At 44.4% G+C, this 23758-nt stretch overlaps 1 protein-coding gene across 3 annotated transcripts in view; it reads left to right on the top strand.

Annotated features, from left to right (window-relative positions):
- Positions 1–23758, top strand: part of slc12a5a (solute carrier family 12 member 5a) — a 70858-nt gene that overhangs the window by 13378 nt on the left and 33722 nt on the right. Inside the window, exon 1 of one of the 3 annotated variants that reach the window (XM_089011218.1) lies at positions 8859–9094. The exons of the other annotated variants lie outside the window; for them this stretch is intronic. Coding sequence (XP_088867344.1) covers positions 9040–9094 — 55 coding nt within the window. The 5' untranslated portion in view covers positions 8859–9039. Of the gene's footprint in view, positions 1–8858; positions 9095–23758 lie in introns of those variants that run through there. 3 annotated transcript variants of the gene reach the window in all.

Below are 23758 nucleotides of genomic sequence, written 5' to 3'. Positions count from 1 at the left end.
TTGTCATTAATATTGATCCCGCATTACAGTGGATACTCGGCTCAGAACAGACCTTCCGTGATCATACCTAGACATGACTGCTGAGTCCCAAATCAAATCAGATTGGTTGATGAGGAAAAATCTCCCCATTTCCCACTACCTACGTTGTATTTCATCCTAGATAGCTTTATCTCCTGAGGCAAACCGTAACCTGTTGGTGTGGATTGTAAGAAAAATAATTGCTTTGCCTTGAAATGGAAATCTAAATGAAAGATACCTTTCGTTGTACTGTCCTGCGTCAGAAACTTTGCTTATCTGGAAACGAGGCACTTTCCCAGATTCTACTGCTTCTTACCGGTATGGAAGAGTCATGATTGAATCTGAGGTGGTTCTTTAAGTCAGCTAATTTGAAGGTGGCCTTTTCTAAGTTACGTACCAGCAGAAGACTTCTTCAACACGAAGACTGATTGTGTTATGGTGGTGCAGATGCGACTGTCACCTGCAGGTCATCATGTCACAGTGTCTTGCCTGCTAAATCCTTCGGGAGGTTTCACCAGAGGCAGCGTTCGCATCGCCACTCTGCTCGGGTCTTTGCACAAGACCACCCCCGCATGTAACAGCCCCGGTCTCTTCGGGACAGTGTGTGTTTCCTCTTAGCATATTCTGCGTCGCATCATCTTGTTTGCTGTCAGTTTTGGCTGACTGATTCTTGGCCCAGTTCTCACTTTGTCTTGTCACTTTTGCTCGTTAGTTGACATCAAAATGTCTTTGTTGCCCTCACACTTCTTCAATGATGGCCTCAGCCATTCATGGTAGCATCATCTGTAAGTTAGCATCTTCGGCCGGGGCTGGAGGAAATTGGACCGACTGGTCAGGAGGGCCAGCTCTGCCCTGCGCTGCCCCCTGAACACCTTTAGTGTACCGATAACGACAACCTGTAGCCGGATAGCATGTCTGATGTAGTAACTGCTGTCCCTGAAATATGTTTGTTTGTTGAAAAGATTATCAATCTTTGACCAGCTGTTCAAAAAAAGTAAACCGAGGTTGGTTTCGACTTGAGTCTTTCTAGTGAATGTCAAGTCGTGACTTGTCCTTTGGCTATTGACAGAAAGTTCTTTGATTATGACACGTTTTTGGTCTCCTGAGTCCAAGGGTTTACTTCCAACGTCACTGTAAAAAATATCAGACCGTGTTTAATCAACATTAGAAATGTTGATCATTTCATGTCCGTATTGGGAATGCGACTGTTCGTGCGGACGTATGAGATTTGTTCCTTCCTTTGCCGGCGCTACTATCATATCCATCTGTAGGGCAAACTGTAGGGAAACACAAACGGCCCGTCTTCACTCCGTGCTGCGCCACTGCGGAGGCCTTATCATTTGGTCGAATGCGGACGAAATTACTCTCCTGTGCAAAAAAAACACAGGCACTGATTTGGACTAATACTCCAAGCGAGACGCGCTGATGCGTGCCGACAACGCCACCGAAAGACAGACAGACCGACAGACAGGCGTGTTCAGTTGTCTTGCACGTCAGCCTGACTAGCGTAAGTGCGATAGCGTTCACATCTAACTGATATTACAGTCACCTCCTCCCATCAAATATTCATTGTGGCGGAATATTGCCTATGTTGTGGCTATGTGTTGATACATGCCCCGCTCATCAATATTTCATCCACGTTCATTGCGTCTCCTCCATATGTTGCGTGAAACTACGTTTGGCATCGTGGATGTGCGCTTTAATGAACAATATAAGTCGACGTGGACAAGCGTCGTACTACAGTTTTGACAAACACGCGAGCATCCATTCAGTGGCAGAGCGCTCGTATCCCAAACCAGAGCTTGGTGGTTTGATTGCCGGCCATTGCGAGCATGTCAAAGAATAATTGAGGAGTATCCCACCAAAACTCCACTTTGCCCCTGATGTTGTGTCATCGGTCTGTGACTGAGCTTACGTGACAAGCGCTTTGAATACCTTATGTGGAGCATTGCCAGCGACAGACCTTTTAACGCATTTTGTACATTGTAAAAACAAGTTAACCACTGCTAATTAGAACGAGTAATACCATTCTGCCTCAGATGGAAAGCATGGCTCTTAACTCATTCATTGCCAGACGTGCAAAAATGCGTCCACTCCAGTGCCGGGGTTTTTGTCATTGTCACTTGAATTCCAGGACCCTCCGAATATTGACTTTTACGACGACATCAACATTCAATGCAGCGTTAGAAACCTTAGACTCTCTTCTTTCATCAGAAAAAAATGAGTTAATTCCCAAGTTTTATTGGTCTCGAGTTATATGAGCTTGAAATGAGGGCGGCTGTACAAAATACAAAGCAATACATACTTTGATCCTCTTCTCTTTCATGTAGAACTGCTTCAAGTCACAAAGAGGGTACAGCAAGTGATGACGAATGAATGACTCTCTGTGTCTTTGTGTTGTCATATTATTTATTTTTATTTTTTTTACTTCAAGTAAAAAAGTACTTTTTTACTTTTTACGCCGTGAGAGTGGCTGCCTTTCCAGCAGCTCCTTTCTTTTTTTCTACCTCTTTCTTTCCTTTCCTCTTCCTTTCATAACTTTGCTGCTGTTTTCTCCACTGCGAGACGAATAAAGGTACAGCCATCCATCCATCCATCCATCCATCCATCCATCCATCCATCCATCCATCCATCCATCCATCTTGGTTGATATAGCTCTTTAACAACAGCTGAAACTGTAACAAAGTGCTAAAATGAAAAATAAAAAGGGGAAATGCTGCCCCCTTGTGGAAGTGAAAAAACATTGCCAGTGGTCTTACCAGCACTTTATCAACACAGCCACAAGAAAAACCAAAACCCGAACAATTTTGGGAATGGCGCTCTGTCATATTTTCAATTCCCGAATACATTTGGGGCTGGCAGTGAATGAGTTAATACGAAGACAATCTCACTGCAATTTTACTTTTGCGATATGGCCATGATTGATGTCAACTGCTCACATTTTTTTGTCTCTCATGGGGTGCCGATAAAGCGCTCATCTGGATGTGTCATTTCCCTGGGCCGCGCACTAAAACAGTACAATTTAGCGGGAAATGTAGCACCTGTGAGTCACACGTTATTGAGTGACTCCTGTGAGAAAAACGGCCAAAAAATACAGCGTTGCGCCACGATCAAGTGCTAATTGCATCAGCCGGCTGTAATGCTGTTATCTATTAAGAGAGTCGGAGGCCAGGCGGAGGCGCACCACCGCTGCAGATTTGTGGACCAGATTGGCCCCGCAATTACCTCTGGCAAATACGTAGCACATTATCACCTATCATAAGCCGGAGGTGTCCACTGATCCAATCACAGTGTCCCGGAGGTGAAAGAGGGCGGGGCCACCTCCGCCATGGGCTGATTCGGTTGGCCGCTCGCGTGTGCGTTGCTTGATTGTTTTGGAAATGAATCGTATCAGGATCGTGCATGAAAGTGACGACCGAAGCTGCCTAATACAATTATTATAAAGGCACAAACATTCACTCATTCACTGCCATTCACTCATTTAGTCGGGAATTGAAAAGATGACGTAGAGCGCCATTATCGAATTTGTTCGGGTTTTGGTTTTTCTTGCGGGGGTGCCGATAAAGCGCCGGTAAGACCTCTGGCAATGTTTTTCCCTTCCACAAGGGGGCAGCATTTTTCTATGCTTCAGCCGTTGTTAAAATGCTACATAAAGCTCATATAACTCCAGATCCATATAATTTAGAAATTGACTCATTTTGTTCTGATTGCATTGAATGCTGATGTAGTCCTAAAACGTCATATTCTGTGGGTGTGACAATGACAAAAAAAAAAAAACCCTGGCACTGGAGTGGGCACATTTTTGCACGTCGTCTGCCAGTCGATGAGTTAAACAACCCCGAAAACTACGTAAAAAAACACACCTTGTTTTTGTTTTCATTTTAAAATAGACAAAATGTACCGACATATAACGGCATCACGGCTTAAACTAGTTGTCTCCTTTTGGGACCGACATTTTACTTTGAAGCCTCTTGCCGAATACATGATTTCATTCTGCTTCGGGGGGGAGGCCTTATTTTAGACTGACAAGCATTTTCATGTTTCATCATCACACTCGGACGTCGTCCAATTGAGACACAAAAACGCTCGCACTGTGGATATTCTCGGCACTGTGGATTTGTGTGTGTGTGTGTGTGTGTGTCGTTTTCCACCGCTGCCTTTTCGAAAAGCAGACGTGCTTCCATTCCAAACAGAGGACTCCGCTTCTTTGTACTGATGCTTCATTCTTTCATGTGATTTCACTTGCATGATCAATCGGCAACGACACCACCACCGCAGAACTACAAACAAGTATAACAATATAGCTACTATTTACACATAAGCATTTGGACTTTACACCAATGAAATAAAACACTTTGCCTGCTTTCCGTCCGAAATGGAAGTTTTTCATCTTCATCATTTTGATCTTTTTTGCTAAACAGTACAGCGATAAAGCATGTCCATTCTCGCCGTCTTCTCAGTAAAAATGAAACTTAAATAAGGAAGCGGAAAGTAAATCTGTACCGGAAGGGACAACAACCCAACGTAATGTCAAGAAAAATAAAGCACAGCCATCTGCTGGTCAACTATGGGATAGCAGCCATAAACAAATGTATCAGCTGCATTTACAAAAGACTTTCACGTCCAGAAATAGCAAAGCCTAGCCCCCCCCCCCCCCCCCAAAAAAAAAAAAAAAACGGCATAAAAACAACAAGCCCGCACGGCTTTATTGTCTCTCGCCGCTCATTTGGTCGTGGAAATGGAACAAACAACCCAGATGAAAGTGGTGGCAAATTGGAGCACGTGTGGCGTAAATGGCACCTGCTCCCCAACTTGCTCCCGCTCGCCACCGTAATGGAGTCCATATTGAGGACGATGCCGAATGGATGAAAGGCTTTTGCTTTCGCCGTCGCCGACAATCCAGTATTTACCTTCAAAGCGGCACAACGGTCGAGCGCTAAGCGTGTCGTGTCGACTTCACGGTGCAGAGGCGCAGCGTTCCATTGGGCCTCGGGCATGTCAAATTGTCCCGAGGTGTGATTGTGAGCGTGCCAAAATGTGTCCACTCCAGTGCCATGCCAGGGTTTTTGTCGCTGTCGCTCGAATTGTACAACCCGCAGAATCTTGAGTTCTTGAGTTTAGAAAGAGACCTGGGAATGGATTATTCTCATCTTAATGCTTTCCTTTGGGTAATTAATGTTTGGAATACACACTTTTGGCCTTACACACACTTTCTGGGAACCAATTAAGTTCGTAAGCCAAGGAGGTATCAGTGTATTTTTGATTCCCGAATAAATTTGTGGGTGGCAGTTAATCTTCCCTGTATTTTTTGAGCCTTATTTGAAGAATGTCAATCAGAAAAACTTTATTTGTCCCACAATGGGGACATTTGCAGTCCGCAGCAGCAATTTGAAAGGGGGATCGGGTGGGTGGGGGTGAAAGGATCGAAAACAAACTATTCGAAGTTTGTACATAGTGCAAGTATCAAGAAAGGTATATTGATATATATAGCTGTATTGCATCAAGCCATATTTACAGTACAAGTTTCCAGTTTTTGTTTTGGTTTTCACACGTGATTATTGAGAATTGCGAAGCCTGACAGCAGTCGGTAGGAAGGAGCGGCGGTACCTCTCCTTCTTACGGCGCGAGTGTTACAGTTTCTGGCCGAAGGAGCGACCCAGTGCTGTCGGGAGGGGCTGTCCGTCATAGCTTTTCCGTCCGTTGCCCACCTCCTCCGGAGAGTCCGGCCAGCAGCCCAGGTCAGAACCGGCCCTCTTGACCACTACAGTCTACAGGCTTTTCCTGACCAGCAGACAATTCCATAGCGGACGGCCGAAGCCACCACGGAGTCATAGAAAGTCTTTAGGAGGATTTGACTCCATGTCTTCAACATGGACGACTTTCAAATAGTATCTGCCTGACAATAACCTCTCATTCCCCAATGGACAGGAGCGTAAAAAACCCAACATGAGGATTCCTTCCTTCCTTTTTTGGGTGTTTGTGGTAGAAATGTCAAAAGTCTTGGCTTGGCCACGGAAGGAGGACTCAGTAAGGCGTAAAAGTGGCCATGCGGCAGGAGTGACGAGCTGACCTTTGGAGCGCGCCAAAGGTCACATAGGAAAGACGGCAGCCAGGGGAAAAAGACGCACGCACGCACGCACGGATGGATGGATGGATGGATGGATGGATGGATGGATGGATGCCTCTTCCCGATCCTCTTGGTTGAAAACTCGCGCGCAAATCATTTGCAATCTCACGTGCTTTTTATATGATTGACCAAACACATTTTAGTTGATGTGGAAGAAGTCACGATCTGCAAAGGCAGCCCAGGCAGGTCACCATCAATCCAGCACTTATTGACTACTGACAAAGTGCTTTCACAACAGCAACAACTACTCCGTTTATTCATTCATTTATTCATTCATTTATGTATTTATTTATTTATTTAGTCTTTATGTACTCTTTATTTATTCATTTATTAATTTATTCATTTATCTAGTGATGTATTGCTTTATTTATTAATGTAGTGATTGATTGATTGATTGAGTGATGAAGTTATTTATTTATTTATTTATTTATTGATTGGTTGGTTGATTGATTTATGAAGTCATTTATTTAGTCATTTATTTATTTATGTATTCATTTATTTATGTGTTTAATTATTTATTTAAGTACGTAGTCAGTTATTTATTGATGAAATCAACTGCTCTGTGGTAGATGACCCGTCGGCCATGAATGAGCTTCCGGAAGCACCTTGATGGTCTCGACATCTTTGACCACACTTTGGAGCCTTTTGATTTTTTTGCTTTTGCTTCTCATTCAGTCTCCATGACGGCCTTGTTTTTTTTTTTTTGTTTTTTTTTTTCTCATTTGGAGCAGATAAAAGTGGGTCACATCCTCCCTCCTGCTGGTCCCCCTCCCTCCTGCTCCTTTGCACCAAATGGAATTCATCAAAAAAAAAGAAAGAAAGACGAATCAGGACTGAATGTAGTGATGCTAGCGGGGGGGGGCAGAGATGGATGGATGGATGGATGGATGGCACATGCAAACAACCTTCTGGAGAGGACAAAAACTACAAGTTGGCTCCCCTTTGAGTGCATCCTATCCTCTTTTTTTCTCTCCTCGCTTCTCTCTCTCCTCAACGCGTCAGGTTGCTCTTTTTCTTTTCATCACGTATCTCGCATCTCGCCGTCCACCGCCCAAGCTCAATAATTCTGTCAGTTTCACCCTTTTCCCCGTAGTTACATGCCAGTCTACACACACACACACACACACACACACACACACACACACACACACACACGCACACGCACACACACACTGTAATTCTTCAACAGTGCTGTAATCACTAACTCCCAGTGGATAAATGAAGATTTGTCTTTTTATTTTCTGCATTTTTTATGTAAATTGACACATTGCCTCATTTACTGTCGGTCGTCTGATTGATGTTTAGCAGCACGGTGCGCTAGTGGTTAGCATGTGTGCCTCGCAGGTGTTAAAATCAATCACAAGCTGCCACCTTAGCACATGATGATTGAATGTGTTCATTTTAACTCATTGACTGCCAGACGATGTGCAAAAATACGTCCATTCCGCCGACAGGGTTTTTGTTATTATCATTGTGCTCTTCTTTCATCAGAAAGCAAGAAGGAATTCCTAAATGGTATGAGTCTGGAGTTATATGAGCTTGAAATGAGGGCGGATGTCCAAAATACAATGCAATACATCCATATTGGTTTCGAAGCTGGAACAAAGCCCTAACATGGAAAAAACGAAGGGAAATGCTGCCCCCTTGCGGGAAGGAAAAAAACGCCCAAGGCCATGGCCGTTGCTTTATCGGCACCCAAGCAAGAAAAAAAAACCAAAACCTGAACAAATTCAGGAATGGTGCTCGACGTCATATTTTCAAATCCCTGAATAAATTCATGAGTGGCAGTGAATGAGTTCTGGGCAGCATCGGTCACTCAAGAAAAATGGTGTGTTGACCTCACAGTGCAGAGGTCATTGTGGTCTTGTGAAGATAAGATGGATGGATGGAAATAATATATAATATATAATAATATAATCCACCCAAGATCTTACATGTGTTTATTTTATTCATTTATTTATTTGGTTTAATTTTATTTTTTATTATTGTGCCATTTAATAATAATAATACATTTAATTTCAAAGCGCCTTTCTGAACACTCAAGGACACTTTCCAATCAAAAGTAGAATATACAGAACAATAAAACCATAAATAAAAAGATAAATAATAAAATAGCGGCATGAATGCAATTTTAAACAGATGTCTTTTGAGATGGGATTGGAAAGTAGGAAGGGATGTTGGCTGGAAGTGAGTTCCAGAGTTTGGGAGCAGAGCGGCTGAAAGCTCTGCACCCCATCGTGGTGAGACGGGCAGAAGGCACATAGATAAATAACAAGGCTGCCATTTTTCTTTTTTTTTTGCATGCACGTCTGCGTCGCTTTCTTTTCACGCTTTGCTTCTCTCCACCGGGCCTCAAGCTTACCATTCAAAGACCTTTTTTTGGTTTTTCGTTTTCTCTGAGAGATTTCCACACTCGAGCCTTTGCGAAATCTGCCTAGCAACAAGTCGATGCGACCAGCTCAACACGACTTGTCATCCAAATCATTTTTCTTTCTGAATTGTGGCGATTTTTGATGGAATGACTCGGGCCAGTTCAGCTTTTTTGGAGCAAATGCTGCAAATTCCTCCTCCTCCTCCTCCTCATCCTCCTCATCCTCATCATCCTCATCCTCCCTCCACCGCTGAGAGAAAGAGCGAGTAACGGCGATCGAGCCCAGCCAGTGAGATAGTCACGCTTTACAAGAGACGTCAAGAGGAGGACGTAACCAGAGAGAGAGAACGAGAGACAGGGCAGGAAAAAAAAAACCAAATCCTTGTCTCCGTTCGACCTCTTTGAGCATCCATCCAAGAGGAGCGCGGAGGCTGAGTCAACCAAATAAAAAGCGTCTTGGCATTATTTCCACCGCCATTTCTGCCATCGCTGACCGCCACAAAGAAGAAGAATCCTGGTCGGGATGCTTAACAACCTGACCGAGACGGAGGAGGGCGACGGCGCAGTGCAAAATCAGGGTGAGCGACGGGATGTGTCACATATACACACACGCATGTACACACGCACACACGTGCGCCAATCTGTTCATTGCAGGGGGGGGGGGGGGGTTATGTAATCACATGACAAGTTATGGTGGATGTTGCGCATACGATGCTTGCTTGGAAGTAACGGAAAAAAAAGGATGTGTGCGGCGGGCTTGCATCCTTCCTCTTACCGCAAAGATGCTGTGACAAGAATAGTAATGCGTTGGTCCCGTATACTGTCATACCTCGGCTTACGGACGCTTCGGCTCACCAACTTTTGGCCTTACGAACGTTACATTCACCAGAATTTCATCTTGGCATAGGAACTATTTTTCGGCCACAATGAGGATGTGTTGTTCGCGAACGAGCCCGTTCTCCTAACATGGAAATGGCAGTCAACTATTTTTTGGTCGTCTATTCCCCTCCCCCAGTCTTTGGTGAAAGCCGCACGTGATTGGTCAAGAACGCAGCAGTGAGGGGGGGGGGGTTAGTAGATAGACAATAGATAGGCAGACGACAGAGAGAGAGTGAGAAAATGGATAGAAAACAGTGAAATTTGGCCTCGTTTCAACTTTATTGGTGGTTCAAAGGCGGAGTGTAGACTGCAAGGTTAAAATATCCCATCAATCATCCTCCACAAATAACGCACACAAGCCATCTGTACACTTGATGCAAATAACTATCAAACCAGCTAAACAGAACACAATTGATGAAGAACTAGGTAAAATTATCGCAGAGAAAGCACGGCGACGTCACTGGGATATTGTCAAGAGGCAACCTGGAACCACAGACGGTTCGAGAACTTTAAGCGTCGTACAGGGATTCATAGTGTCATTCGTCAATGGTGAGGCAGAAAGCTGCTAAAGCTTACAAGGAATCATTCCTCAAGATGGTGGAAGAAGGAGGCTACGTTCCTCATCAAGTGTTTCATGCTGATGAAAGCGGCCACTCCATTCCATCAAGCTATCAACGACCATCACAAAGGTCAATAAACCGGCTTTATTATTAAGTACGGTTTATTTCTTTCATCACAATACCATAGAACATTTATTATACATAAAATAAGGTCTATTTTGTGTCATTTTAAGGCTGAGAAAATTAGAAAATGATGTTTTATGGGGACCTGGCAACGGATTATTCTCATTTTAATGCTTTCCTATGGGAAATTAATGATTGGGATACACACTTTTCACCTTACACACTGTCTGGGAACCCATTAAGTTTGTAAGCCAAGGTATCGGGAGCCTCCCCACCAAATCCTGACACTTCATTTCAGTCACATTCAAATTCAGCCGTGCATCTATGCAGGCCGACACACACACACACACACACACACACACACACACACACACACACACACACACACACACACACACACACACACACACACACACACACACTTCCATGAAAGCAAACAGGCTGTGACGTGTTTAATTTTGGTTTAAAATGTGAATTTGGGCTGTTGGAAATGTTTTTTTTGTTGTTTTTTTTGGGGTAGATTGAGGGCGCCATCCGTTTGTTGCCTCCACCTGTGAGCGTCTCCTGATAAAAATAGAGCAGCCGTGCGTGCAGCTTGAATATTTCACCTCACGCAGGCATCTTTGATGTATTTGGATTTCTTTTTTGGCTTGTTGGTGTTGAGGCGAGGATGTAAAGCGCGACATCATCATTGAGGCTTGTGCGGCGTGCCGCTGCCATGATTTAGCCACGAGGCCATTCTTGCACGTCCGAGCCGAAAGTCTCTATCGGACGCTCGGATCATGCCAACGAGGTAACCCAGGATGGGAGGAGGCATCGGCGGTCGTTTGCATGTCTTGCTTCTTTTTAACCCGCTTCATTCATTCACTCTCTCTCTGTCTTTCTCTCTCTTCCTCTTTCTCTTTCTCTTTTTCTCTCTCTTACTCTCTCTCTCTCTCTCCATCCATTTCCTAATCCGCTTATGCTCACCGCAGTGGCGGCGATGCTGGAGCCTAACCCAGCTGTCGTTGGGCAAGTGCCCTCTGAACCGTTTGCTAGCTAATCGCAGGATCAATAGAAACATCACGGAACAAGCATTCACGCTCACAATCGCACCAAAGGGACATTTGGAATCTTCCGGCAACTTGAACAACAAAGCTTTTGGCAATGTGAGAGGAAACGGAACCACCCAGAGAAAACCCACACTGGCTTGGGGAGAACACGGGAAAGGCCGGAGCTAGAATGGAAGCCAGCGCCTCTGCGCAGTTAGCCCGTTAGGCTAACCAGTCGCCCTACTCTACCGCCGTGCATCCATTATTTTTGCATATCATTTTCCAAAATAGATGCACAGAACCTGAACCCCAGAAGAAAGATTCAAAAGAAGCTAACAACATTTATGACGCTACAATGCGTAAACTGACATTATCCCGTGACTGGAAAGTGTCCTTGAGAGTGTGAAAGGCGCTTAGAAATTCAATGTATTATTATTATTATTATTATTATTATTATTATTATTATTATTAGAAGCATTGTGGAAAGAGGAGTTCACGTGCCTTGTGGAAAATGACAGTGTATGGATAAACGACCAAGGGATATTTACGATAAATTAAGCAAAGGAGCATTTTTGCTCGCAACATTTTAAAGTGTTGCTCTGTTATATATTCTGATTATCAATCCTTAATACTTTGTAACGACGTTTTTTTTTTGGGGAGGCGATTAGTCGTCTTATTGTGTTTCGAGTTGTGAAAAATGGGGCCGGCAACTTTATGGCCGGGCAGGCAACTTTTCACAGTTGTCGGCTAACTCTTTGCCAGGAGTTTCAGACGCGGCTTATGGATGTAAAAAGTTCTTCCCAATCAAGAAGAGTGCCGGCATATTGGAACAAAGTGCTCGGCCGAGTCTCCTCCTTGATGAATGCGGCGACCCAAAATGGCGTAAAACGTGTGGCGTTGCACATTGCGCCGGTACGTCTCCTCTTTGTGTTTGCGTGAGAGACGAGCGGCCGAGTCCTTGACGGCGCTCTTCATTTGCAGCCGCGTCGGACGTTAGCAAGTGAAGAGATGGAAGCCTAATGAAAAGCCCGCCATTGATTTCTCGCTCAGTCGGGCCGGACGGACGGCCGGCCGGCTGCCTGCGGGCGGGCGGGCGCTGATGTCACGGCGGCGGCGCTTGGACGTTTAACAGCAAATGAGACAGCAAACTAGTGCTGGCAACGTACGCGCTAACCGCTGGTTAGTACGTCATGTTGCCTGTGTGGAGAAATCGGCTAATTGGCGGCGGCTCCATAAAACATCCTTTCCGCACTTTCATCTTGTCGTTCGCTGCAATGCTGTCATGGCCGCAACCTTGCGTGTGCGTGTGCGTGTGCGTGTGCGTGTGCGTGTGCGTGTGTGTCAATCTATCTCCATAGGTAGTAGTTAGTAGAGGGATAGAAAACTCCGTTTTGTTCTAGTGTAGTTGTCTATGTGTCTGGAATGGGACAGAAGCTTGAAGCTCTCTCTCTCTTTCTGTTTTTCTTTCTCTCTTTCAAATCAATTACAAAAAAAAGCATGTCTCTTTTCGCTTTTTTCTTGCTATTGCTTCAACTTGACAAGTGCAGTGTCGCCAAATCACAGTGTGGAGAAATCTGGAAGGATTTGTTTAGTGTCCACCTTGTTTGTTTTTGTCATGGCTGCTGTTGAATCTGTAATCCCAAAGCACCAAAGAAAGTAACAAATCGTCAAAAACCCAGTTTGTACCTCATATTTCGCTCATTAGTTATCAAAGCTGCTTCTACCAAGCCGTTATTTTGTCAATAAATGCTGTTATATTGCTGATTTTTTTCTTTTCTTGAGCGGAACTGTGCCGACTCTCCCTATGGCCACTTGAATTCAGAATTCAAGCACGTGTCAAAACATGTCACATGTTTGCAGCGCTCCCGATGACGGCGCAATCAAACGCCACTTGAAAAAAGGCATCAGACCGACGGCGGCGGCGGCGGCGACGATCTGACGCTCGATTTGGTCGCCTTTTGGCTGAAACGGGCTTAAGCAGGCAAAGTGGACGTATGGATGAAATGTGTCATCTGACCGTGAAATATTTACGACGCTGTTCCCTTGAGTGGAGCGTTAGTTAGCGTTAGCCGACAACTGTGCCATAAAGTTGCCTGCCCGGCCATAAAATTGCCTGCCCCATTTTTCACAACTTGAAGTGAAGAGTCAAATATTTGCTTTGTCGGCTGATAACTCCTACCTATCTATCTAGCTAGCTAGCTAGATAGATAGATAGATAGGTAGGTAGGGTTTAGGTAGAGAGAGAGTAGAAAGATAATAATAAATGTCTATCTGTTCAATTGATCAATCAAACGAACAAATACATAGCGAGGGAGCCACCCATCTATTGATCTATGGGTGGGTGGGTAGGTAGTTGATCGAATGGATAGATGGAAAGATGGATGATAGTGAGATGGAGGGATGGATACTGGAAAAAGAGATAAATAGTTAGATCATGGATCAATCCATATTGGGATCACGGGTCTCATCTTGTCTCTAATTCGGCAAGACGGCACCCGCAGGCTGGTGGAGCGGCGCACTCGCCCTCCTTTTCTACTCCTTTGCATCTGCGTCCTCCATCCTGGTCTTGTTGCCATGGCAACACGACTTTGCATTCCTTTTCACCTGCCCGCCGCTTCTTTTTTGGATGGCTTCACTCGCTCTCCACCATCTTTTTTCCCTCCTCCAGCTCTCCACGTCGTTGCGCGGAAAGCCATCTTAGCTCCTTAGCTCCGCCGCCTTCGCTGGGTACGCCGTCAATTGTGCAGATATTGTCTCCAATCACAACATTTGATGTATGCTCATTGTCCCTAACGTGCGCCCGCTGCTCGCCGGCCACTCATGCGCGGCCCGCGTGTAAATCCTAATAGCTGCAATGTGCTACACGGTTATGATCTCCTCGCTAGTGCTGACGAGCAAAAGTCTGGTTGCGGCAATTCACCGGCGGCCCCCGACGTGGTCTCGGCGCGCAGAGCCCCGAAACTCGTTTCAATTGGGGTCATCGTCCGCAACCACGGAAAGTCCTTTCAACATTTATTTGAGATGATATCCAGCTTAGGGGCTACGTACCCGAGGACTGGATGTGTATTACGCTCGATGCCCTCACTACTATGTATACTACAACTTAAAAAACTCACCAGGGCACACTAATAGAATACCTTTTGTACAAAGACTTCTTTTTCCATGACTGCTTCCACTCATTGTATGACGTTGTGTGCACTAGGAGGACTACTAACACAGCCGCTAGCGAGGCAAAGCCGTGCACAAACTGTGCTACTAATTTGGAAGGTTGTTAGAGCAGATTCAAGTCCAGATACTAGTTTTCTTTCCTCATGAGCAAGACCTTTCAGCACAGTCATGGTATATTTATGGCATACAAGTAGAACGGCTATATCCCATTAGCAGTGGATGTAGCTCCTAGGCCTTCAGTAGTGCTACGTCTAAACCACTTCACAGCTGCGAGCGTGGTGTGATTTACTACACATCCACTAGAGGATGCCGTTATCCAGGAAATAACTTGATGAAATTTAAGAAATACTGTCATTAAACTTTTGGGATTTTTACTATGAAGATGTGGATTCATGGTAACTTTATAAAATTGCAATATTTTTTTGCTATTTTTGCTAGCTTCGGAGCTGTCCAACCTTTCTTAATGATGTCCTCCTATTCTTGAAAAATCCGTCTTAAAAATGGCTTTAACAGTAATTCTGCAAGCAAATCCATTTCTTATGAAATCAACACACAAAAGTATGACAAGAGGCTAGTGATACTATGATTGACTAGTGACTAGCCAATCATAGTTTGTGTGTGTTTTCATGGTATCGTTGATACAAAAGAAGAAAAGTTGAATGGTAACAAAATTTAAATGGGGCCGATACGACCAGTCAGACTTTAGTTCGCTGACGAAGCCTCTTGGATAGGAGGCGAAACGTCCGAAACCTTCACTTTTGTACAGATGACGGCTGAAGAAACCTTCTCATCGATGGACCACTCCTGTACGACTGAGAGCTTACACAGACGTATGGTAACAAAATGGAAATGGATTTTGATCATCCATTTATTTTCCTACCTACCTACCTACCGACAATCCTCCCACATTTTGAAATGAGATGCAGCCTCGCAATCATCGCACATGCCGCATTTCTGGCAGAAATAGTCTCTATTCCAACAGCCACCCTCTGATAACTGCTCATCATTAAAATGGAGCCTTACAGAGAAACAATCTTCTGGGAAAACGTCTGGAGATAATGTTGGTGTTGGAGTGTAAAGTCCTTTTACACATTGTACACTTCCTTTAAATCGCTGTGGTTGTTTTGTTGAAATTCTAAGAAGAACCTTGTTTTTTTTCTGAGGCATTTCGTCAACGCCGTTGCAGTGCGCTTTACCTTGGAATGGCAATGCTGATTAGTCAACATGTACCCTGCGATTGGCTGGCATGAAGGAATTTCAGTCCGTATCGCACCTGATTGTGCACCGATTCCAGCAGACTTAGGGTTTACCTGTGACCAGAATCACTTTGGGTTGGAGAGGATTGATCAGGATCTGGACAAAATGTTGGGATCACACTTTCTTTCGGGTTTATGTGTCAAAAAGTCTTCCTGAGTCCTAAGTGGGTTTTACTAGAGCATAAAGGGATCACAAGGTGAAGAAATGCGGCGCTCAAAGTCCTTAAAATTTTAAAGTCCTTCTGCTGTCATTGACTTCCTTACGCGATGCGACTTTCCGAGTCACAAAGTATCTCTCGCCTCGGCAAACGTAAGCCGAGGTGACAAGTCACCTCGTTTCTCCTTTTAATCAAGCTTCGCTTGTTGACTGAAGGATCTGAAAGATTCATTTGGACCTCTGCTGAGGGCGCCGGGACTGGATGCCGGCAAGCTCGAAATGACGCGTCTCGTCATCTCCAGAATCACTTATTGCTTCCGTCAAAGGCAGAAAACTAGGACAAGACTCCACAGCCAAATATAGAACCGTCCAGTCGTTTCAGTGCGGTGAAAACTTTTCAGCTTTGGTCATTGCTCGCAAATGGAGCCTGTGATCAAATTTGTATGGATTGCTGTTTGGATTCCTTGTTCCTAGTGACACCTTGAGAGGGATTCATGCTTTTTGCAGAAATATACCTCCGTCGAAATTTGACCCTACTTGTCTTTTGGGCCATTTTTTTTGCCATTTTTTTTGCCATTTTCCTCTAAAAAAGGCAACAAGGCCGTCAATCATGATTCGACACCCCTTTTCGAGAGCTATCGGACAGTCATTCTTTATTGCCTTTGAGCGGTAGTGGATAAATCTGGCTCGGATCAATCAGCTCACTTGGTATGTGCTGGTTGTGTTTGTCTACAGTCATACCTCAGCTTACGAACTTAATTGCTTCCCAGAAAGTGCGTGTGAAGCCAAAACTTTGTCTGCCAATCACTTATTTCCCATAATAAAGCATTAACAATGAGAATAATCCATTCTCAGGTTCCCATAAAACATAATGTTCTATTAAATAAGCCTTAAAACTACACAAAATAGACCTTATTTTATGTATGATAAATGTGCTAGTGGATTGTAATGAAAGAAATAAACTGTACTGTATAATAAAGTCATTTTATTTACATTTGTGATGGTCGATGTCATTGCTTCTTGAATATATCCGAGTGAAGTTGCCGTGCTTTGTCTGCGATAATACCCTCACACACACTGTTCCCTGCTAGCTGCTTTTCGTTCATGCAAATCAACAGAAGTTTTTTTTAAAACTCTTCTATTCCCTGCGACCGTTGCTTTGACAACACAGAAACAGCTTTAGCCACGAGTAGCAATGCTCCATTTAGCATACTGGTGCTGGGATGCTAAGTCACACAAACGCACACCTCGTTGGTGTTTTTCGATGATCTCCTTCTTCTGCTCGACCGTCATTTTCTTTTGTGTCCTCTTGGGCTTAACGCTAGCCTGTGGTGGGGTCCTTTTCAGTCCCATAATAGCAAAAGTACCCCACTCGATAACAAACCATGCCTGCACTCAATGAAAGTGGGTGTGGAAAACTAGTCCGCCAGCCACCGTGGCGCTGCGTGGTTTGGTTGGTCTGCCGAAAACTCGTTTGTATGCCAACATTACATTCTCGCAAATTTAATGTTCGTAAGGCGAGACGTTCGTAAGCTAAAGCGTTCGTCAGCCGAGGTATGACTGTATTCATCTTTGACAAACGCAAACATTGGCACACCCATAACTCTTAACTGTCCTCCTCACACACTTTATTGATGATACGAGAAAGCACAACTGAGTCATATCCTCTCAGTCCACACACAAATACACACATTGGAATTAAATGTGATACAAAGGCATCCATCTGTAGGTTGCGGGTTGCCAGTGCATTCTCAGGTAATACATCAACAATCCTCCTTTAAATGCAAACACTTGCAAAGGGGACACGTTGTATAAATCACCTCTGGAGGAAAGCGTTGAAGTTTGTGTGTGTGTGTGTGTGTGGTTCCCAAGGGGCAAATCCCTTGCACAACTTGTCCCCACCATGTAGTGAAAACGTGTGTGTGTGTGTGCGTGTGTGTGTGTGTGCGTGTGTGTGTGTGTGTGTGTGTGTGTGTGTGTGTGTGTGTTTTTTTTTTCATGCGTCCTCCTCTGTCATCCTCTTTCCAAAAGTGACCTCTATTTACCTGCCGCACGCCATCGCTTCTCGTAAAGGCGGCGTTGGTGCAGTGCAGCAGCCCGTCGTGCCGGTCAGCTCATGCCAGTAATATATACAAGCTCCAAGATATCGAACAAAGATGGTCTCCGGTTGAACACGCTGCGCTAGTAACCTAAAAAAGACGTGACAAATTGGTATGGAGTGACACTAATGAAGGCTGATCTGATCTAATCTAATTGTTTAATGTAAGTGCTACCTCTCAGGAACACGTGTGAGACTGTGTTAGCAATATTATCTTCATTTTGCGTCAAATTCTCATTCCATTTGGAGGTACCTGAGGTTGATTGTAGGTCCGCCAAACGAATTTCATGCCGCTTTTCCAATATGGAGCTTCTCATAATATCTTTCATGACTCCAAAAGAAGAAGAACCCACACACGTACACACGCGCTACCGTTCTGGAGGTAGGTTACATAACACACAAAAAAGGGGGACGAGAGAGGGAGGCGGCGCGGGGCCCGGCGGTCGTGGAAGCGCCTCCAAACACAACACATTCAGACACGACGCTTTGAGCTTCAGCTGCGCCCGAGCGAGGCTTGGAAAGCGTGCACGCGTGCGGCCTCGTCGTGTCCGCGGGTAATTAAGCGCCATTTATTTCTTTTTTTATTGATTTGGACGACGTTATTCCATCTTCAAAGGGGATGACGAGGAGCATCAACACATGATATGCACATCCACATCAAAGAAGCCGTCTTCTGCTTCCAGCTCCAATGGCACACTTGGAAAACACAAAACACACACACAAAAAAACGGACATACCATAGCCTAAGATTCTTCGACGCGCAGCGTAAGAAACCTTCACGTCTAAGGTTTCTTACGCTGCATTGAATGTTGATGTCATCCTACAAGTCATCATTCTGCGGCTCCTGGAATTGGAGTGACAATGACAAAAACCCTGGCACTAGAGTGGACGGACACCTTTTTGCACACGTCTGGCAGTGAAGGAGTTAATTTGAGGCAATGATGTAGCACTTCTTTGTCCTGGTCTACAGATTGACAGTATTCTCAAATGTCCCGTGAAGTTTGGTGTTTTACATTTCATCGGTGAATTTTGAACATGACAGACGTGTGCTCAAGAAGAGCTCAACAGTACTGCGTCACCGGCACTGCATTGCCTTCGCCTGCCGTCTCTGCAGCTGCTTATGAAACATGTTGTGTGTGTGTGTGTGTGTGTGTGGGGGGGGCAAGATGATGGTGTGACATGACGATAGCGGAGACAGAAGGAATTAAGGGGTTAGGACATTTTTTTTTATCCTTCCAGAGGGCGAAGAGGGATTAGACACGGAAAACATATTGGGGAGAAGACGGCGTCTTGCGGATGGCGAAAGGTTAAGCCGAGGGACAGAACGACGCCTACCGCACATCAGTCACGGCTGTCTCAGCTGGGCGGGATGTTCGCTTGGACTCAACTTGCTCATTCTTTGTTTGTCGTCCGTACGTCATGTTGTCTCGTCTCTGGAGACCATTTCAGCATTTGTTTATGGATACCGTCCTTGTTGATTGAGGAAAAGGTTTCTTCAGCCGTTCTTTGAAGGTGTCGGACATTTTGCTCCTCATCCGAAGAGCTTCGTCAGCAAACTAAAGTTGTGTTGATAACCCTGGCCCTATATGCCTAATGGACAGAGGTCCTCTGCTCTGATAAGTCCCTGTACCGGACCCCTGCTGCGATAGGTCCCTGATCTAAGCTCTGGGGAGCAATGGACCACTCCCTGAAGCCGGTTTATTCTAATAATAATACATGTCATTTCTAAGCGCTTTTCAAAACTCTCAAGGACACTTTCCAGTCACAGGTACCTATACTGTTCTATCCCTGGCTCTGGTTTCATGAGTACGCCTACGTGGTGTCGACATAAGAAGTCCAGGTCTTGCGCCTAAATTGTGAAGATTGTTGATGATGGTGATACTTGGGAAAGAAAATACGACAGGCTAATACATCACCTAAAGATGGTGACTGAAACTTTCATTTTTATTTATTCAACGACATATATATTACATAACTAATTTGCATTTATTCCTGTGAGATTTCATGGGTATTTCTCTTGGAAATTGACAACCTTCCTTTAGCGACAACGACAACTGCGTTTGCGTCCACACCTTATGCTTTAACGTATTTTGTTAAATAATGACAGTTGTAAGCAACTGCATCGTTTGTAACGCTTGCCATCTGTTGTTGAGGAGACAACATTCATTTACTTTGAGAGACAGCAACTGTTAGCGAAGCCTGTCTTTCCTGCTTTGAACCAATTGACAAATTAGAGGCTCGATGAATGTGTAGATGATGTTCCGGACACATTATCGAAAGACGACGCATTTTCATTCCGTTGTGTCAGCGGTGATGGGAGGCTTGGGCTTTTTTGTCTCCCATCAATGTAACAGTCATCATTTCCAGTGATGGAGAAAACCCATAATACCTAATAATAGTAATAATCACAATTCATTTCATTTGTCAGCACCTTCCAAAACTCTATAATATTTCTCGATTTATTTATCTAGCTATACAGCTATCTAGATAGCTATCTTGTTAGCTAGCTCCCTATCTAGCTCGCTATTTATTAGCTATATAATAATAATAATAATAATAATTCATTTCATTTGTCAGCACCTTTCAAAACTCTCAAGGTCACTTTACAGTCACAGGAAAAGTTTTTCTGTGGCTGAGCAGCGGCAGCCACACGTGCCAGCGTTCACTCAACACGGAAGTAACTCTATCTTTTAGCTAGCCAGCCAGCTAATAGATAGCCAATAGATAGCTAACAGATAGCTAGCAAGACAGCTAATAGATAGCTAGCTAGATAGCCAACCAGACAGCTAACAGATAGCTCATAAATAGCAAATAGATAGCTAGCTATGCAGCCAGCTATGTAGCCAGCGGGATAACCAGCTAGTTAGCTAGATAGCTAGATAAATAAAAAGAAGTGAAGAGTGGAAATAAGAATCAAGTCAAAATAAAAAACAAAAAAAGCTAAAATGAGAATAACTCGTGAAGTAATATAATTCAAAGTGGTTTTGATAAGGTGTTGAGGTTACAAGTTGTAGTTATGGTGCATTGGTGGGGTTTAGGCTAACTATATGGGCTAGCATTAATGATGAAGTTGACCATTTGTTTTTAACTTTATAGGTCATTGGTGAATGGATATGGGTTTAGGGTGAGACAGGTGGTGTTTGCTTGTTGAGATTGTCATAAAATGGCTGACTTGCAATTTTCCACTATCGGGATCGGAAGTAAGGATTGAAAATTCCTCCAAAAATTCCATTGCCGTCGTTGTAACTTCCAAGTCATACTTCCTTTTCTTAATTCTTGGTGTCTGCGTTTTTGGAAGCCAATTCCCCCATGAAGATGGAATGAGGATCTTGCAAAGAGGGACATGGTTCACAATTTTGGGGTCACTTGGCAAAATTACCTTTCATTTTTATGCAGAAAACAATCCTGTTTTTTTTCCCAAAGGAGTACTGTCAAATGTGTGTAGGGGGCAGGGACACAAAGTGTCTCTCAGGTCAAACCTTTTTATGACATTGGTGATCTCAGATTGTGATGACTGATGAGAGACTAAAGAGCCACCAAGGACGGATATCAGTCACTGTAACTGAGTTTCCCAATGTGAGTGTGCGCACGTGTGTTTGAGTGTGTGTGTGTGCGTGTGTGTGTGTGTGTGTGTGTGTGTGTGTGTGTGTGTGTGTGTGTGTGTGTGTGTGTGTGTGTGTGTGTGTGTGTGTGTGTGTGTGTGCGCGTGTGTGTGTGCGCCTGTACGTGTGTACAAAAGAGCCTTTGTGAGAAGGACAGTCCAGCATCAGTCATCATTGTCATTAAACACCACAGGTTTTGGCTTGCCTCCACTCACCCCTACAAGTTTTTGCTACTTGGTGGGGACTACGTGTGCGAAATATATGCCCCGTGGGAACCCAATTTCAAACATGAAAAACAGATATTTAGGAAACTCATTTCTGAAGTTTCTTCAAGTCACAAGTTATTTCCTGGCCAACCGCACCCTCTAGTGGACGTGTAGTAAATCACACCACATTCGCAGCTGACTGATTCAGACTACTGAAGGCCTAGGAGTGACATGCACGACCCACCACTGATAATTTCTCGACCTACATGTCAATGGCTAGCGACAATGGATATTTCTACACAAGGTGTAAATACATCATCAATTTCCGATCAGTTTTCCTGACATTTGAATGGCGATTGTAGGTGATAGCTCCGATCAGTTTTATAGACGTTCGAATGGCGATTCTAGGTGATAGCTTAGCCTGTCCCAGAGGCCTTGTCGTCACCATGGAGCGGCAAAGCCTGGTAGCTTTCAATTCGTAACTGCTAACCAGTTGTTTCATTATTTATTTAGTCGTCTGCCCGAGGCTGGAAATATCCGCAAAGATCTGCTTGTCTTCACAGGATGATCCCCTCCCTCCCTTTTTCCCAAGCGTTGTGGCGGGTGTCTGCGCAAAGCGGTCACTAAGACACAAATAAAAAGCTGAGAGTCACACTATCAGCAAATGGCCGGCCGGGCCTTCGGTGGGTCGTCCAGGTAATGCACCTGTTCCCGAGCAGCCTGATAAATCTCAGAATGCGGCAGTCTTATCTGTCGCAGGCACACTGAAGAAGGCTCCTTTGTGTGTTTGTGGAAGTCTTTATGTTTTTGGTGCGCGAGCGCCGTCGAATCATCCATTCCATTGTTTTACTCTGTATGAGCGTCTTCTCACAAGTATGAAGTTGAACATTATTTAAAAACATGCTCGTACGGACTCGTACGTTGGAAGTGTCTTGCATTGTAATTCTACGTGATATAATAACCAGTGGCAGGCCATGGTTTTCATCGCTAGGCCTTCAGTAGTGCTATGTCAGAATCAAGCCAGACTGAAAAAAGTGTGGTGTGGTTTACGACAAGTCCACTTAAGGGTACCGTTAGCCAGGAAATAACGGACCCACCTTTCTTATTGGCGTCCGTTTTTTCTTGAAAAGTCCGTCTTGAAAACGGCTTGAACAGTCAATCTCCGACAAAATCGAACTCTTCTCCTCCTTCAGCCATTGTGGGTTGACAAAAATCAACACAACAATATATTTGCTGAATGTTAAGCAGATTCTTTCCTTACAGACAGTGTAGGTGTTCTAGCTCACCTACCGATAAAGTGTGCTAGCTCTGGCCAATATGCTCTTGTCACTAACGGCTTGTGATCAAAGCAGTTTTCGCAAACTATGATTGGCTAGTGATTGGGAGAAATGGAGTCAGTGGTGGCAAGACCTCACTATGACCTCACATCTAAGGCGCACTGGCATATAAGGCGCAGGGTTCTTTTGAAGAAAATCAAGTCTTTTGGGTGCACCGTATACACCGGAAAATACGGCAGCTTTTTGCCTTCATTCATAGACAATTGACGCAAAAGCAAATTCCTACCATGTGGAGTGTCCATCCGTCTGAATACTTTCATACTGCACCGATCGAAAATGGATGAATGCTTTTGCCCTTATACTGACTTGGCACTTCATAAAAAGGAACAAAACATAGCACCTTTGCGCTTGTATCAATTACCTTCCCACGATGTAATCCAAACTGCCCTTCTCACTCAATCTTTTTGAGCCTTCCGTGCTACCATCGCTACCTCCTCTTTTTTTCTTTCTCCATCTTCTGAAGCCACCTTCGGGCTGGCCAGGTCTGGCCAATTACAGCAGGCGCTGTGGCCAGGGCTATTATATCCTTTGAAGCGAGAAGCGTACACCTGGCGGGACATTCCCAGCACCGCCGTCACTTCAAGCAGTCTGATTGTCAAGCTCTGTCGGAGAACGTTGGACACACTTCAGCATTCGCATGTCCTCTTCACATTCTACTGACTGCACAAACACTCTGAGGCCATGTTGGATTCTGCTTGGAACATTGAAATGCTATTAAGGAAAAATAATACAGTGATAGCTCCGCTTACAAACTTAATTGGTTCCCAGAAAGTGTGTGTAAAGCGCAAGATTTGTCTGCCAAATATTTCCCATAGGAAAGCATTA

The sequence above is a fragment of the Hippocampus bargibanti genome, linkage group LG12 (assembly GCF_051943395.1).
Source record: "Hippocampus bargibanti isolate YZ-2025 linkage group LG12, ASM5194339v1, whole genome shotgun sequence".
Taxonomy (NCBI): domain Eukaryota; kingdom Metazoa; phylum Chordata; class Actinopteri; order Syngnathiformes; family Syngnathidae; genus Hippocampus; species Hippocampus bargibanti.
The sequence above is the reverse complement of the archived record's forward strand: the minus strand, read 5'-3'. Positions and strand labels throughout refer to the sequence as shown.